The sequence below is a fragment of the Hippocampus guttulatus genome, chromosome 16 (assembly GCF_054856545.1).
Source record: "Hippocampus guttulatus isolate MCC_2025c chromosome 16, RoL_Hgut_1.0, whole genome shotgun sequence".
Classification (NCBI taxonomy): domain Eukaryota; kingdom Metazoa; phylum Chordata; class Actinopteri; order Syngnathiformes; family Syngnathidae; genus Hippocampus; species Hippocampus guttulatus.
Window position 1 is genome coordinate 2,276,185 of NC_141276.1, and position 15,380 is coordinate 2,291,564.

Here is a 15,380-nt window from a genome sequence, read left to right on the forward strand (position 1 = left end):
AAGTGTATACATTTAAAAAAAATAAAATACCGCCGAGGCTCATGGAGTAGTATAATCAATAAATGACAAATTTATTAGATTCGAGTTAAAGAAAATTCAGCCAAGCATTATTCAATTATAGACAGTATATGATTAAAGCAAACGTCAAGCCACGCTAAAGAAATCCACTTAGGGTGCGCAAAGACCTGCAAATAGGGGTCAACTGCTTAACGGGAAAAAAAATGATTAGCCCTCGGGAGTTTTGACAGGAGGCAAAACACTGCTGTGCTCTGAACGGTGAAACCCGGTAACCGCGTCCTGACCGAGACCGAATAACAAGGTATCAGCTTGCTTCTGCATACACGAACGTCAGAGGACATGACAACAGTGACGCTCGGGTGAGCCACTGCCACCAATGTCAACTGCGGAACATTGCACACTTCTGAAGAAGTACATTTGAATGAATATAGGGGGCGGGGGGAATGTAATGACTTGCCATTAGAGAGCAAGCTAGTCTGTAAGTCACGCTATTAGCAAAAAACAATGAGAATCAGGAAGCATCGAGGCCAAGAGCGTACGACTAAAATCTATTCAACCCACTCCTGCTATTGTATGTGATTAACAATACTCTATTCAAAGACAGTAGGGGGGGGGGGGGGGGCACTGTAAATGATACCGCAAAAACACACTGACAAAATTTTGGTTGTTATTAAAAGCTACAAGAATGAACTCCGAGAAAGTGTGTGGCGATACAGTTCTGTCATGAGAAAAGTACATTCAACTTCCCACTGCCTCCTTTCAGCTCCAAACTGCTCTTTACAACGTGCCAACAAAATTATTATACCAAGCAAAATAGCCACAGAGGACTTTTTGGGGGGGGGTCTGTGGACGAAAGTTACAAATTGTCACTTCACCACACTCTACCGTAAGAGCTGAAAGTCAATATTTTGTAATTGGGCCGTAAATTGCAATCGGGGCTCCATCAGAAGATAAGGAATAAGTGTCCAAGTGGCTGCGCCTCAGTTGTTTTTCTTTTCAGGGGAGTTTGGGTAAGGTGCATATGGAGGAGGCAGCTCCTTACGGGGAATAAAAACAAATACAGACGGTCATTGTGTATCGGGACCAAGACAGCTCAAAGTCACTTGACAATTAAGGAAAAGTAGCTTACCGTGGGCATGTAGACATTGTGTGGATTGCTGGGATTGTAGTAGGCGTTGCCCGCTGCTTCTGCAGCTTTGGCGTTAGCTGGCCCTGAAAGAAACAGAACTCATCAAGGGAAGACAAGGCACCGCTCAACACACACAACATGCGGTACATGTTCACGCACTCATAAGATCCACGACAACAGATGCTTGTGCTTTTGTTCTCGGGCCAAAGGAATAAAAGTGGCACTTTGGTGCAAGGAACCGCCTTGAAATAAACGCAGGAAGATTTTAGACAAAAGTAATGCTTTGCCGCCATCCTGTGCCATCATAGCACCAATGAACTAAATTGCGTTGAATCGCGACGCATGAGAGCTCCTCTTTTTCTTTTCTTTTTTTCCTTTTCGGTGGCGTGATTTTAAGTGATTCACTTTGGGCCAGATGGATCACATCTGACGGGTGCAATGACGCAGACATGGAAGAGGACTCGAGGGAGCGGGGCAGGCGGGGGTTCAGACCTGGAGGTGGCGGAGCTGTCCAATTCTGAGGGGGTGCAGCCCAGTTTTGAGGTGGCCCTGGATACGGGGGAGGCGGGGCCATGTAGTCAGACCCCGACGGGTATGGGTACATTCCTGGAACACAAAAGAAGTCTCAAAGTCACAAATGAACACTTAAGATGACGCAGTAAAGAACGTAGATGGACACTTCAACTTTTGATACGACAGCCATATTGTACTGAGCTTGTCTTAACTTTTTTAATTCACCTTCAAAGCGGGGTTTGGCTGTTTTGTTTTTTTGCTCAACAGCAAGTTTGCAGGTTTCGGACAAGGCCAGATTGTCAACACGTAGCTACGAACTAACAATTACGACGGTCAAGTCATGACTTTCTCATTAACAATTTCAACCTTTCTGTGCGTCTTGTGTGCACGAGCAAACGTGAACTGCATCGCGCACCTGGAGCAGCTGCCGGATAAGTGTAGCCCATGTTGCCAGCGGGAGGAGGAGGAGGCGGGTAGAATCCATTCTGCTGCGGAGTGGGTGCATATGGGTAGACTGGGGGGGCGTGCGGAGGTGGGTTGTAGCCGTTCATCATTCCGGGAGAAGGGTAGGCATGATATGACGCGCCGCCATTCTGGGCGGGGGCTCCCAGAGAAGCTGTAAGACAATTTGGTAACAGCCGCTTTGCAAGGAATTCTACCGGCGTGGTGTGGTAACAGAACATTGCAACAAGGGGAAGTCATGAAGAAACCATTTGTGGCCAGTTTGAAGAGATGCTGGCCCAACTCGATGGCTCCTCCGCTGGGGAATGACATCTTGAAATGGGCCTGACCCTCCCAGCCGCCTAGCATGAGATGACACAACATCTCAGTCGTGTTTGCAGACAATGCATGCAACGGTTACACAGGTGCAAGATTCAACATAAAACCTATCCGCCGATTAATAAATAATTCGCAAGATGGTCTTTCGACGGCACAAAATATAATTTGGAGAACAAGTGCACCAGGAAGTGCGGCGCGGACGTGGCGCTCATTGCAAGCCACGTTACCCATGGACAATGGGAGAAATAAGATCTCTTCTTACCTTAGGCGCGTGCGAGCTTCATTTGCAAGCTTGACTGAAGACTATTTAAATGCACCGTGCCCAAAGTGGAGTCAAACATCAGTCAAACTCTCTTTACGATTTTTGGCAAAAGAGGAGCACTTTTACTTTTTTTTTTTGCTTTTGTTTGTTTTTATCTTTGTTTACACTATACAGCAGTTAAGAAGGTGAAATGGTTATTTTAAACACTGCAAGCAGAACGAATATACGTTTCAATGGTGGTGACCGATTAGAAATTTTAAAAAGCATGCAAAGTAAAAACAGGACACCTACCACCCGGCTCGGCTGTCACTGTCCCTTTGATGTAGTTGGCAGCAAACACGGGCTGCTCGATGCTGCAGCCCTTCATCAGATAATAGGGGAACATGGCAGACCCCAAGCAATCCTTTGTATTACTGGACACAAACACCATCTAAGCCAGCGGAAAAAAAGAGAGGCCATGATGGCACATGAGAAGTGGTAGGTCAACTTCACAAAGAAAAGAAGAGCAAATGACAACAAATGACTTGTGTAAAGTGAGCCGTACCCTGTATGGTGTGAGGTACACGGTGCCTTTCTTGGTCCCCTTCAGTAGCTCTGTTTTACCGGCGACGTCACTGAATGACAGCTCCACATTCTTACATTCTCTTAACACACTGGTGAGAAAAGAGAACATTAAAATCTGTGTTTGGTTTTTTTTTTCTTGAGGCACCAAACCCTACTGATATGGATTCCTCTACGATACACCTGCACGTGAATTTTTCTGTATAAGCCAACAAACTTATTTGATCCTATTGATCACAAAGTAATTGTGAGAGGAACAATACTGTAACACTATCCATGTATTTCACACACACACAAATAATAAAATTATATTTTTAAAAAACACCATGCTAGCAGAGAAGTACCCCCAAGAAGCTGCTGCCACAACTTATACTGAGATGCTCAATAGCAGCAACATCTGACTCTTGCTCCTGATGTCACTAACTAGGCCACGCCCCTTAATGGCAGCCATTCAACGCACAATTAAAAATGTATGATACAAGTACACTTTATAAAACCAATGTATTTATTTAGATTCTCATTTTTATATAATGCACTGCCATTTTTCTCTTCATTGACAATGTGTAATGATTGTGATGTTTTAGGGGTGGAACAGATTAATGGCATTTCAAAACATTTCGGTGGAGATTTTTTTTTTTTAACTTACTTGGTCCTGGAACAAATGAAACTTGTTGGTCAAGTTGACCACTGCCTGGATATTTAATGTCGCTGACCTTATTTAGCTTCGTATTGGAATGCCGTGGCACCGTTTAGCTGAATGAAGCTTTCCATAAACACCTCTCATGACGATGTAATTCAATTCTACGTCTCTTCGAATTAAATATACTACCCACATAATAGAATGTCTCGATTAAATTTTTTTACACCGACTTATCCGACAAGCAAGTGTCAACACGCTAATCGTGATCATAATGTCAACATACTGGCTTCCTGTTTTGAAAGTTAGCTTAGACGCCAACCGAAGATGAGCTTCCGCGAGGAAGTTATTTTCAAGAACGCTCACTTGGAAAATCGGCTAAAATAGCCTTTGGAAAAATAATCACCTAAGCACTGTCAGCGGCAGAGCTGCGTTTGCTAAATTGTGCTAAAGCTAAACTAGGCCACGAAGCTTGATGTTGATTGGAAAAAAAACTAGCCAGAAATAGTCTCATTTTCATATCGTATTCGCAAGACCAAAAGACCAACAAAAATCCATACCTTTCTCCGTTGTTAATCAACACTCCACCGTTTTGGGAGTGATTTCTATTCAACGCCATGGCCGTGTAGCTGTTATGCTCGGCAGTGTTGGAGTTTGTTTGTGCTCCACGGACAAGAAACGGCTCAAACGTCACACGCGTTACGACACTACATCAGCTGGATATACGTCACTTCCTGTTAATTTTTTTAAGTGTTTTTTCCATGCCTCCGAAACGCCCTTGCTGAAGCCTGAAGAGCACTATAAAATTTAAATTTGATTTTAAAATGGTAATAATACATTGGAATTATTTTTTTTGTTTTATTCAATGAAAATTATTAATTCATCAACAATGTAATAGAATGTCTTTCGATAAATTATTTTAATGACTGCCATCAGCACACATGGGCTTAATTAAGGGTCGCTTCGTGTCTGTGTGGGCTCCAACAGGCTTCTAATCAATTAAAGATAATTGGGCTGTCACGTGATACCTACCAGCTTCAACTAGAGGGCCCCCTAGATAAAAGTGGGCAAAGCCTAAAAAAATAAAATAAAATAAAACAAAGCATCAATCAAAGCTATAAAGAGATGAATTTTAATTTTGTGACATTTTCTTTAATTTCCAGCATTTTGACCTTCAACGCTCAACTTTGTCTGTGTATCGAAAAGGGCTCAAGGCCATCTCAGAGGCAAAGTCTTGCCTTGCCCAGAGTCAGCTGCTCTCAAAGGGGAATAAAAGCTGTGTTTGGCTCTGAGGTCATCAGTGATATTCGTGTAAAAGGTGAGATTGCCACATGTGTACATTGTCACATCAACAACCGTTAAGCTACTCGCTTTACTCTTATGTCAGACAAGTCGGGGGCCACATTCACGGCGGATCGGTCTGGGAGCTTGTGTGGAGTCAAAATGGGCAGAAACAACAACCAGAGTCTTGTTTTCTTCAGCACATATGACAGCTGCTACGCTCAAGTGAAGGTAAAGCAATGTTGTATGATGTCATCCAGTTTCACACCGTCGTCCAGAATGGTGGAAATACTGGCGCGTTTCAATGCATTTATATAACGGTATTGACTTTTTTGGGGGGGGGGTGTATTTAACTACATTCCTTTATATATATATTTATTTATTTTTTTAAAGGGAAGCCATTCGAATGAATGTATAACTTGGATATGGTGATGACTTTGGGCCCTCAGGGCAGTAAAGTGGTCGTCCCACTGCGAGTGCAGCTGACGGGAGAAGATCGATGGTTCAGGGTCAACATCAGCTGTCCTCTGACGAGGAGACCCAGAGGGAGGCCACCGCTGCAGTCACCGAGTGAGTGCGGATGAGCTGCCTGAAAACTTAACTCGCACCATCACACTCTCAATCTCGCCCACCTTTTGTAGCGCTGGCACTTTGCATCACTCACTACCAATCTTAATTTACTGTTTGGTGGAAAAAATAAATAAAAATCTGTTCCAGAATTCCACGGGCAGTGTGCCATCCGCAAAGACCTCCGAGTGACATGTGGGACACAAAGACTGTCCCCAGATTCCTGCGCCTATCATGGCTGCTGCTACAATTCCACAGATTCAACATGCTACTACAGACTCAATTGTAAGCTTGAGAAATTGGATTTTTTTTTTTAAATGAGTGTGTAAAGAACTGCTTTTTTTCTGTTTTGGCATCCCTTCCAGCCTGCTCTTTGGACGGGCACTTTGTGTTTGCTGTAGAAAGGACCGAGATGGACCCGCCTATGCACCCGAGAAGCCTCGTGGTCAAGAATCGGCCACGCTGCGTTCCTGTGCTCACCACCCCAGACGTTGCCGTCTTTAAGATTCACGTCACGGATTGTGGGGTTAAGATAAAGGTCGGGCACTTTCCTTGATTACAAACCTGTCAATCGGACTCGATTACATTATCAGTTGCCGTGAGCAGAGTAGGACTATTTAAAGACACCTCAGCGGCAAACACTTGATTGCGTGATCCCTTACGTTTCTTTTCGTTCAACATCAGAACATGCCGGGTGTCATTTAGCTGACAAAGTAACGCCACCTGATTTTTAGGTCAAGGGAGATGTCGTCGTCTACGAGTTAGAGGTGGAGGAGCTGCCTGATCCGAGGAGAACAAACCACGCTCAGTTTCGGTAATTTCTATCGCACTCTCGGCAATCCGCCGCGTGACCACATTTACCCGGCGATAACCAATTTCATTTATTTTAGACTCCAGGTCGATTGTGAATATGACGCGTCGGCTGCGAGGCGTGCTGTCAATCTGACTTCCCTCCACACGGTGACCAAGCCGCCGCCTGTGGTTGCTCTGGGAAACATCAAAGTGCAGATGAGAATCGCCACAGGTAATAAAACACTGAGACGGTTGCACTCGAGTTTAAACTCCCCAACCGTTTTCTTTCCCTGTTTAGACGCGTCCTTCACATGTTTCTTTCCTGAGGACCAACTTCCTCTGATGTCGCCGCTGCGTGAAACCATCTACGTGGAAATCTCTCTGGGCCAACCATCGCCGGATCCCACACTTTCCCTCCATGTCAGGGATTGCTTCGCCTACCCAGCATCTCGACACTCTGCGTGGACGCTTCTCTACGATGGGTAAGGGATGAGCAGCGTTGAAAAATCGAGAGGGCTAGAGCGCTGCTGACTTCAATTTTCCCCCTCCTGGATAGATGTCCCAACCACCTGGATGACTCCAAAAGTTCAGTCCCCGTGGACAATCGGGGTCAAATTTATTCCCGTTCCCAAGTCAGGAGATTTGACGTCAAGACCTTTGCCTTCGTTGATGAAGGCCAACCAAGTGTTGAGGAAGTAAGCCGTGAAAGTACATGAGCATTTTGTTTAAGTACAAGGAAACTTAACACCTTACTCGCTCCCTTTTGGGGCTATTGTATGGTGTCATTTATTAGATATACTTCTATTGTTGGGTGGAACTCTGCACAGAGGAGGTGGACTGCGCGCAACGCTGCGCTATCGTTTGTGAGTACCGGATAAGACTTTCATGTGCTACAGAGTTGCGATGGCCGGGTTCAGTGGCGGGCTTTCAAATGGGACACATTTTTACTCCCGCCACTACACTTATAGAAACTCATCAATGTCACAACAAAAACAAGCAACGGTGCCCTTTCAATGATCTGGAGCCATGCAGAATCAATATTTAGCGATGCACAAACAAATCGAAAATAATTCACCATACTCTCCATCGATTGCGGATTCTTTTGTTTGCTCGTCAAACTGTTTGGCCTTGTAGCATCTGACGGCGAGAGACGCAGAAGAGAGGCTTCCTCCGAAGCGTCTCCCACCCAGCTCGTCACTTTGGGCCCTTTTCTGCTGCGTCGGAATAGCACAAAAAAGCAGGCTGATCCGTGTGTTCAGCACAACACCGGTGAGTCCAGCTCGGGCCACGACGACACCAGTCGCCAAGATATGATACTCAACAATGCTGTCCTTTTTTTTCCTCAAGTGTATCAAGGCGCCATGTTTGTTCTCTCTGGCATCGGGGCAACAATGCTGCTGCTGCTGCTGGTGGTTGTGATATTGTGTCTGAGCAACAGGAAGTGTCACAAGCCACAGACAACACCAGGCTCTAAGGCTCAAGTTGAAGATGTGATATCATAATAAACATTTCGCTGCACCCTCAGGCCTTGTTCCCGTTTGCTTGACTTCTGACTCCAATTGCCTCTTTAGCCGGAAGGGGGTTCGCATACAGTTTCTTGCAACTGTAGATGCACTACAGATTGTTGTATGAAAGCAGAGAATATAAATCATGAAATCTGTCTAAAAATTGATCTGGCAGAAAACAAACACTACCAATATTACTCAAATCATATGATTTAAATCAAGTAGATAAGGAATTTCATGTACAAGAGCAAAATAGTTTTAAAAAAAGGGCAACATGTAGGTTTGTTAAGTGAGAAACAATACAGTGAACCGAGTGCATTTACAATGGTTGTTGCTTTAATATGGTCTGAACTTTCTTTGGGCCCTGAGGAGGGCTATTCTTTGTTTGTCCTCCTCAAACTTTTTCCTGAGTTCAGCAATATCTGAAACAAACAAAAAAATTAAAATTGAACGATGACCTCATTTTCAAAACAAACAAAAATAGAACACGCAGAGCAGGGTTATCGTTTTGGATTTTTTGTTTTTATGACGGTTGATTTGGTTTTAAGTAGCTTTAGAGTTCTTTTGTTATGACCATTTTATGGACTGAAAATGGCGTCAGTGCCTCAGGGCTCAGCTTGCAAATGTCACACGATCAAACCAAGAAAACAAGTCAGCTGTGATTGGGTGCCGCCAATGAATGTTTATGCGTGGCTTTTGTCAAATGCAGTGTTTGGATGAGTGGGAGCCCAGGGGTGCATAGAATATATTGTAAAGATTTTTTTATTTAACTTGACTTCCCCTTTAACGATGCTTTTCTGTTAGTTTTCATTAACTATAATAACCTTGATGCAGATCACTATGACCTTAAAATCCTCCCCCAGATTAAAAAAAAAAAACTTACGTTCTTTCTGCGTGTTTTTATGCTGCCAAGAGTAGAAGTTCAAGAGCTCCTTCCTCTTTTTCTTCCTCATCTCCTTTTGCAGAGTCTTTCGGTTGGCAGCCTCACTGTGGGGACGAGCCTTGTTGCCTTTGTGCCCCCTGCTGACTTTGACCCAGCCCTCCTCATCCTCTTTTTGTTGCTCCTCCTCCTGCTTCAGGCGCTCCTCTTCCTGGTAAAAATGAAAACAAATACGTTACCTTCACACAGCGTGGTCCTCATGTGCAGCAGAATAGCACTTACTTCTTCTTTCATCTTGTCAAAGTTCTTCATGAACTCATCGACTACATTTTGCAGTGTGTCCGGCTGAACAAAGGAGTCTTTGTACTGTTTAATCCATTCTGCCGAGCCAAAAACAGGTCAGAAAAACAGAATTCAAAGCGCAACACAATACTCAATATGGAGTAATTCATTCTGAAACTTGACTCACTTTGTACACCAGTCTGAACCGTATGCTTTGTTGAACAGACCACCAAAGGCAAGTTGTGAGGGTGCGATTTTGCTGCTGCAATACTGGAGGAGCGATCAAACACGATGTAACCAACCTTGAAAGCCTGAATGAGGAGAATAAAGAGAGGACAGGCATGAAATGGGGAGAAAGGACATTTTAGTACACAGGTGATTCAACGGAAAGACTGCAAGTCTACCTGTTTTTCAGCCGGTTTGAAGAATCTTGATAGATTAGGCCCAGACTGGAGGAGTGAGCCCGGGTGGTCACTCAACTCCACGGACCTAACAGTGCCAAACTGCGAGAACAACTCCTTGACGACATCCTTAATGACACACACACAGAATTTGGGGGGTAAACTGGTGCTCTCCGTGTATTTTGGGATGCATTTACACTACACGAATCAATTATTGGAAGTGTCGACTGGTACCTCTGAGCAGTATGGTGGTATGTTGAGAACAAACAACGTCCTGTCGAGCGGTCGGTGGGAAGTTTTCTCCGCCCGAACTTTGTGCTCCTTCACATACATCTTGTGTTCAGCGTTCGTGTCCGAGTTAAACTTCAAGGACAACGCTGAGGGCAAGAAAAGCCACAAACACATAAGACAACAGTCAAAACATATTTCGACAAAGGGGCCGTCCCAACGGGCGAGTACCCACGTTGGATGAAAAAGAATGACCTCAGATATTCAATTTATCTATTACGTGACGAAAATACTTTCATTTGTTGGTAATTTACGGATCCCACAAGCTAAACTATACCAATATTATTTAAATACCTGTAAATCCTCCAGGAATAACACAAGCCTTGTTGTTGGCATGGTTGCGCCCGGACGGAGCCATCTTGTTGTGACCTTTCACACCGGAAGTAAAACCATACTGTGTCACATGGTGCCCCTCTCCGTAATTTAATTTGTAGGGAGCGGTGTTATGTGCACTAAAAACCCATGAACTCAATGATAAACGGACCAATGAAATAATCCACGTGTTTAGGTTCATCGCATCTATCGTACAATTGCGTTTCGAAGATGCTGCCTTTTTCAGTCGATACGATGTCATGTTCCTACTGCCGCATTCGATGACGGTGGGAAGTCGAAAATTTTCGACCTACGACCAGGAAAAGTGCACTGTAACGTTCTTTACTATCACATTAATTTATTTATTCAAAATAAAGTGATGTGCATTGATTGCGGGAAGATAAGATGGTATCACCCTACAGGTGCACATAGCATATCGTTTGGAGCCCATCCATTACATTCCCACGATCACCATGTTTTTTCTTTCCCCTACCCTGCAAAGATGAGTGTTACCTCGCACCATTTTACTTTGAAATAACATGGGCGTAATCTGGCGAAACCAGCTAAAATTGGGAAATAAATCTCGACAACCTCTACAAAGCTACTTTTTTTAATGACATTTTAAGGACAAGAACTGACCTCTCGTGCTTTTTGAAACCGACTACGCAAAAGACCAAAGTCATTTACAGTATAAAACACGAATAACATATCAAGGGAACGAGAAATTAAAGCCAGTCAGTTGTCAAAATGAACAATGTCACACAATCCAAAACAACAAAAAAAGATTGGGTGAAACATACAAAATAAACTTTGGACTAGTCTTGGATCATCTCTCTGGTTATTTTATTTAACTGTCTAAAAGTCCCCTGATCAGGAATACAGTCAGGAAGGCGATCTATCTTACGTAATAAAATAGGTCAGATGTTTATTTTCTGAAGTACCCCTGTGAACTGAGCACACAGACACAGCTCAACAACAATAGTATGATCATAAATCAAACACAACTGTGTGTGAGGATTAAACATTTGTAGTATTACAAGCAATAACCAAATTGATTGGCTCTGGGGGCAATGTAATTTGCTTCAACTGGTCAATCCTGGGAGTACATCGGACATCCAGCAGAACAATCAAAAACGGGACGCTGCATATAACTGAGTAGTTATGAATGCTGAATGTGTACAAATCACTTTTCTACGTGTGGTGTGGTTGCTGTCCAGAAGAAAATCAATGAGGACGCATCGGTATGTTCAAGAACAGGTACGAGCGACGAGCTATATTTTGATGCGGAAGGCAGTGGCCTGTGAGCTCGGGGGCTCGGTGGTTGAGGAGGACTGCGCAGTGGACTTAAAGAGAGCTTTCAGGATCGTCTGGGGGTCCACCTCAGGGGTCGGCTGGGAAGTTCGCTGGCTTGCAGAACGTGACAAAGACGGAGGAAGGCCATCTTTCTTGGCCACGCTTCCTGCATTCGGGGTGTCGCTGAGCCGCCTGGAAGAAGGAGGGGGGTCATTTCATGTCATTTTTCCAAACTTCCCAACCTATGCAGCAACGATAGTCGGTATTTAACATCCTAGCCAGTCGAAATCACCTTGGCTTGCCATAATATGAGGACCAATTAAAGAATAGTTTGAAACCCCTGTTAAAGAAATTAGATTGGATTTTGAAAAGTAATCAAAATCATTCGGCCCGAGTCAGGAGGGATGAAACTGAACCACATCATGTAAATAAAGAAGAAAGTCCGTTCAACTCACAAGAGAATGGGCTGATCAGAAGTGATGACATTTCCTTGAATGTGAATGTTGCACTTCATGGGCTGACCTGTAAAAACAGCATCAAAGTAAATGTTTGGCTTTCTTTAATACAGCACATGTATACCGCCATCCCGAAATGAGCAGATTGCAAGAAAATCTTTAAGAGCATTGGCCCGATTTGACGGGCTTGTTTGCTTCTCAACACTCACCATCAAGGCAGCGGTTGTTGTACTTCCTATATGCGCTGACGGCATCCTCTTTGCGGACAAACACCACTTCAGCGACGCCCACTTTCACCAGGCGTGCTCGCTTCAAGGCACCGCACACGCAGAACAGCTCCTGTGCACAAATGGATGTGAAAGGGCCAAAGTACACAATGAGTCACCACGGGTACAACAGGGTTTACTGAATATGAAACACAAGGCTTAGATGGGGTTGATGTTCGTTCGTTTTCACAATTCTGGTTTCTGGCTCATAAATGTGAATTTTAAATGCCATATCCGATAAAGAGTGTTGAGAGTCACGCAATGAAACGACACACGTGTGTAAACACAAGCTTGGTGTCAACCTCTGTAATTTACTCACCACTATATCTTCCTCAGTGACACGGGGATGCAAGTTATTCACTGTTATTTTTGTTCCTTCCAAAGGGCTGGTAACAGGCTAAAAATAAAAAAAAATAGGAGATGAAACGTGCATATCCCAAAACCTACACTTGCACATCAGTTTGTGAATCGGTAAAGCCAAGAGCTACTCTCTTAGCATGCACTTTACAGTTGTCACATTTTGCTGGTCATCTGTACATGAAACTTCAATGGCGGCAGAGAAAAAAGTTCCTCTATTTTCTGAGTCGGCCTGAGATCGTGCATCAAGGCTCTGAAAACCAGATGCTGCGACATAAAAGTACTCTGCTTCTACAAGGAACAAGACGCAAATAAGGTTGTTTACCTTCGGGGGAGGAGGCGCTGGGCTGTGTTGAGCCGAGCTGTGCTGCAGAGTCCTAGAAACAGACTTCAATGCTGCAGCGGGAGGCCGAGGCGCTGCTGTGCTAGTGGTGGGCCGGGCGGGCGCAACAGGGACAGGGGGGCGAGGGGCTGAGTAAGCATCATTTTTAACGACCTTGGTTATTGGGGCCGACATAGAAAATGGGGAGCCCACTGGACCATCCTGTTAAATGGGCAAAAGAGAAAAGCTTAAATGTGTGCGAGAGGTAATAAGAAAATGTGTGTTTTGATGGAATCTAAACTCGTACCCGTGATTGTAGCAAATTGTTCGAAGTAGTGATCTTGATTTGTTTACTTGGAGGGCAATCATGATCGTTCGAGACAGGCTGTGGGAGACAAATTACAGCTATTTTTTTTTCTTTTACACTACAGTCAGAAAAAAAATTAGTGTGATCCGAAATTTTAATGGTGAAACATACCAAGAGTTAAAAAAAAATATAAAAAATACCTGTGAGTGCAGACGCATCCCACCAAGTACCCCAACTGGGCGTTGCTGTAAAATGAGGTTGGACAATGGATTTAAATTTGCTGGTAAAACTCTACAGGACATCATATGGCGTGCAATATAGACCAAGACATTTCTCCTCACCTGGATGGTCTTGGTAATTTTTAGAGGCAATAGTGTAGATGCCTGGCTTTGTAGCCCACTACTCATGCTCCTCTTAAGGCTCAGCCTATCACGAGCGTCTGTCATTCCCTTGTTAAGATGGCTGATTGTGCCATCCCTCCCACTCAGCCCTTGCACGTTTTGGGCAAACAGCCTCGCGTTCGCACCTGCAAAGTTGTTGTTAGCTTGGATCTTTATCTGTGGCACAATTGAATGGCTCTGCAGTTGGTGTGTCACTGCTGTCTTATGGATGGTCTGTATAGGCACAGTGAACACATTCTGCTGCTGTTTACGGGAGTTGATCATCTGACGAGCATCCTGGACTCCCCCTCCTGATGCTGCTCCACCCCTGCCACGGATTTTAAAGCGAGCATCTTTCTGAATCAGCTTTTCTCTCGCATCTTTCAATGGGAAACCTGTCAAAAAACGGACAAAACACAGGCCGTGATGTCACTAAATGCAGAGCGGGACTCACACAGACATTCGGGACTAGGGTTGGGCAATGTTTGAATTCGGCTGGTTCCGGTTACTACTGATTCTTGTTTCAGCTCCAAAATGAAGATGTGGAGAAGGCGGAGCGTGTTGGAGATTCCACGGAGATTACTTTCTCAGGGGAAAACTAGTAATAGTGCTTGTAGTTTCGATTTGAAGTAAATCTATTGTGACCCCATTCCTGGATTTTTACTTCCATACCTCATACAGTATATGGATCCCCATACTAACTCCACCTTGCTAAAGAATGGTCAAGAAAATGTTAACACTCAATTTTGAAAAGTGAATACAGTAATCCTGTAACATTAATTCTGACCCGCTCCTCCTCCAAGTCGTTGCCGAGCATCAGTCATGCCAATCCTTTGACGGGCATCAAAAGTCCTGCCAACCCCTCCTGCACCCCGTCCAAACATGGTTCTGTGGTAAGCAATGCAATACAATAGATTAGTATACTGGCAATACCAAACAAATTTTGCATTTACCTTTAGATTATTAATCAAACCACAGTAACTAGTATGACTACGTTGCGTGGTCAAATAAAAATGACCAAACCTTGATATTCAACCGTACCAAGTTAGTTTCATACACACGAAATCGTGCCGTTATTCCCTGTGCAGGTATGTATTAAACAGACCATTACTTAATGGAGCAAATCGATTGATATATTTTCTCAAATAGCATGTTGTATTTCGACCAGACCACACGCTAAATTCGTAGCTGTTAAAATTAGCCAGTCTGCTAAATTATCAGGCGCACGACTGGATCACACTATCAATATCGGTTTTATAATTAACGCGATTTATCAGACATTAGTATCAACAATAATCATTGGTTGGCTGAAATCTAAACAAATTGCATTCCCAACTAAATGAAAACAGGATTCGAATGCGAATGGGCCAACATCGAGCTAATGCTAACTCGAGAAGCGCTCATGAGTTCACGATTGGACAGCAAGCTCACAAATACGCCTCGGTCGTGTGTTAACAGTTTTACTGCTAAAGAAGTGTCTAAAGCTACCAACCATGAACCAGGTGTAAAGTAATTCTGCAGTCTTGTTACCGTTTCACTGGCATCTTGACGTTTATTCCGCGTTGTCGTATCACTTCATCCAAAGACACGTCCGCCATTTTGCCACTCTGCATTAAACTGCGCATACACAGTTGACACTGTTACGGACGCTCTTTTGGTTCAAAAAGGGTTCTCAGCTTAAATTAACTCTATATTTGTTAATCAAAGCGTCCACGTATTTTACACTAAAATTATACAGAATACTTTGGTGTAATATATATACAAAAAACACGACCCAGAAACACGTTTCGTG

The 15,380-nt window shown here is 43.9% G+C and overlaps 4 protein-coding genes across 4 annotated transcripts; 1 reads left to right on the plus strand and 3 right to left on the minus strand.

The window, feature by feature from the left end:
- Positions 1 to 47: 47 nt before the first annotated feature.
- wbp2nl (WBP2 N-terminal like) lies at positions 48 to 4,628 on the minus strand. Its single transcript, XM_086132598.1, has 8 exons — positions 4,461 to 4,628; positions 3,247 to 3,355; positions 2,994 to 3,132; positions 2,371 to 2,463; positions 2,076 to 2,276; positions 1,640 to 1,753; positions 1,148 to 1,230; positions 48 to 1,055 (listed from the first exon to the last, which is right to left on the minus strand). Exons 1-8 carry the CDS (start codon positions 4,517 to 4,519, stop codon positions 999 to 1,001), a joined length of 855 nt encoding a protein of 284 aa, XP_085988724.1. The 5' UTR covers positions 4,520 to 4,628; the 3' UTR covers positions 48 to 998.
- Positions 4,629 to 5,025: 397 nt separating this feature from the next.
- LOC147192401 (zona pellucida sperm-binding protein 4-like) lies at positions 5,026 to 8,048 on the plus strand. The gene is made up of 12 exons (XM_086133933.1): positions 5,026 to 5,218; positions 5,288 to 5,412; positions 5,631 to 5,751; positions 5,899 to 6,033; positions 6,114 to 6,286; positions 6,483 to 6,562; positions 6,639 to 6,772; positions 6,839 to 7,022; positions 7,097 to 7,235; positions 7,334 to 7,403; positions 7,675 to 7,809; positions 7,888 to 8,048. Exons 1-12 carry the CDS (start codon positions 5,026 to 5,028, stop codon positions 8,040 to 8,042), a joined length of 1,644 nt encoding a protein of 547 aa, XP_085990059.1. The 3' UTR covers positions 8,043 to 8,048.
- A 311-nt stretch (positions 8,049 to 8,359) lies between these two features.
- Positions 8,360 to 10,284, minus strand: rrp7a (ribosomal RNA processing 7 homolog A). Its single transcript, XM_086133932.1, has 7 exons — positions 10,191 to 10,284; positions 9,843 to 9,985; positions 9,612 to 9,737; positions 9,395 to 9,518; positions 9,208 to 9,305; positions 8,929 to 9,136; positions 8,360 to 8,467 (listed from the first exon to the last, which is right to left on the minus strand). The coding sequence occupies exons 1-7, from the start codon at positions 10,252 to 10,254 to the stop codon at positions 8,382 to 8,384; spliced, it is 849 nt and encodes a 282-aa protein (XP_085990058.1). The 5' UTR covers positions 10,255 to 10,284; the 3' UTR covers positions 8,360 to 8,381.
- A 518-nt stretch (positions 10,285 to 10,802) lies between these two features.
- Positions 10,803 to 15,366, minus strand: poldip3 (polymerase (DNA-directed), delta interacting protein 3). The gene is made up of 10 exons (XM_086132075.1): positions 15,119 to 15,366; positions 14,376 to 14,476; positions 13,550 to 13,983; positions 13,409 to 13,453; positions 13,209 to 13,286; positions 12,905 to 13,123; positions 12,542 to 12,619; positions 12,166 to 12,295; positions 11,957 to 12,023; positions 10,803 to 11,693 (listed from the first exon to the last, which is right to left on the minus strand). Exons 1-10 carry the CDS (start codon positions 15,211 to 15,213, stop codon positions 11,480 to 11,482), a joined length of 1,461 nt encoding a protein of 486 aa, XP_085988201.1. The 5' UTR covers positions 15,214 to 15,366; the 3' UTR covers positions 10,803 to 11,479.
- Between the last annotated feature and the right edge of the window lie 14 nt (positions 15,367 to 15,380).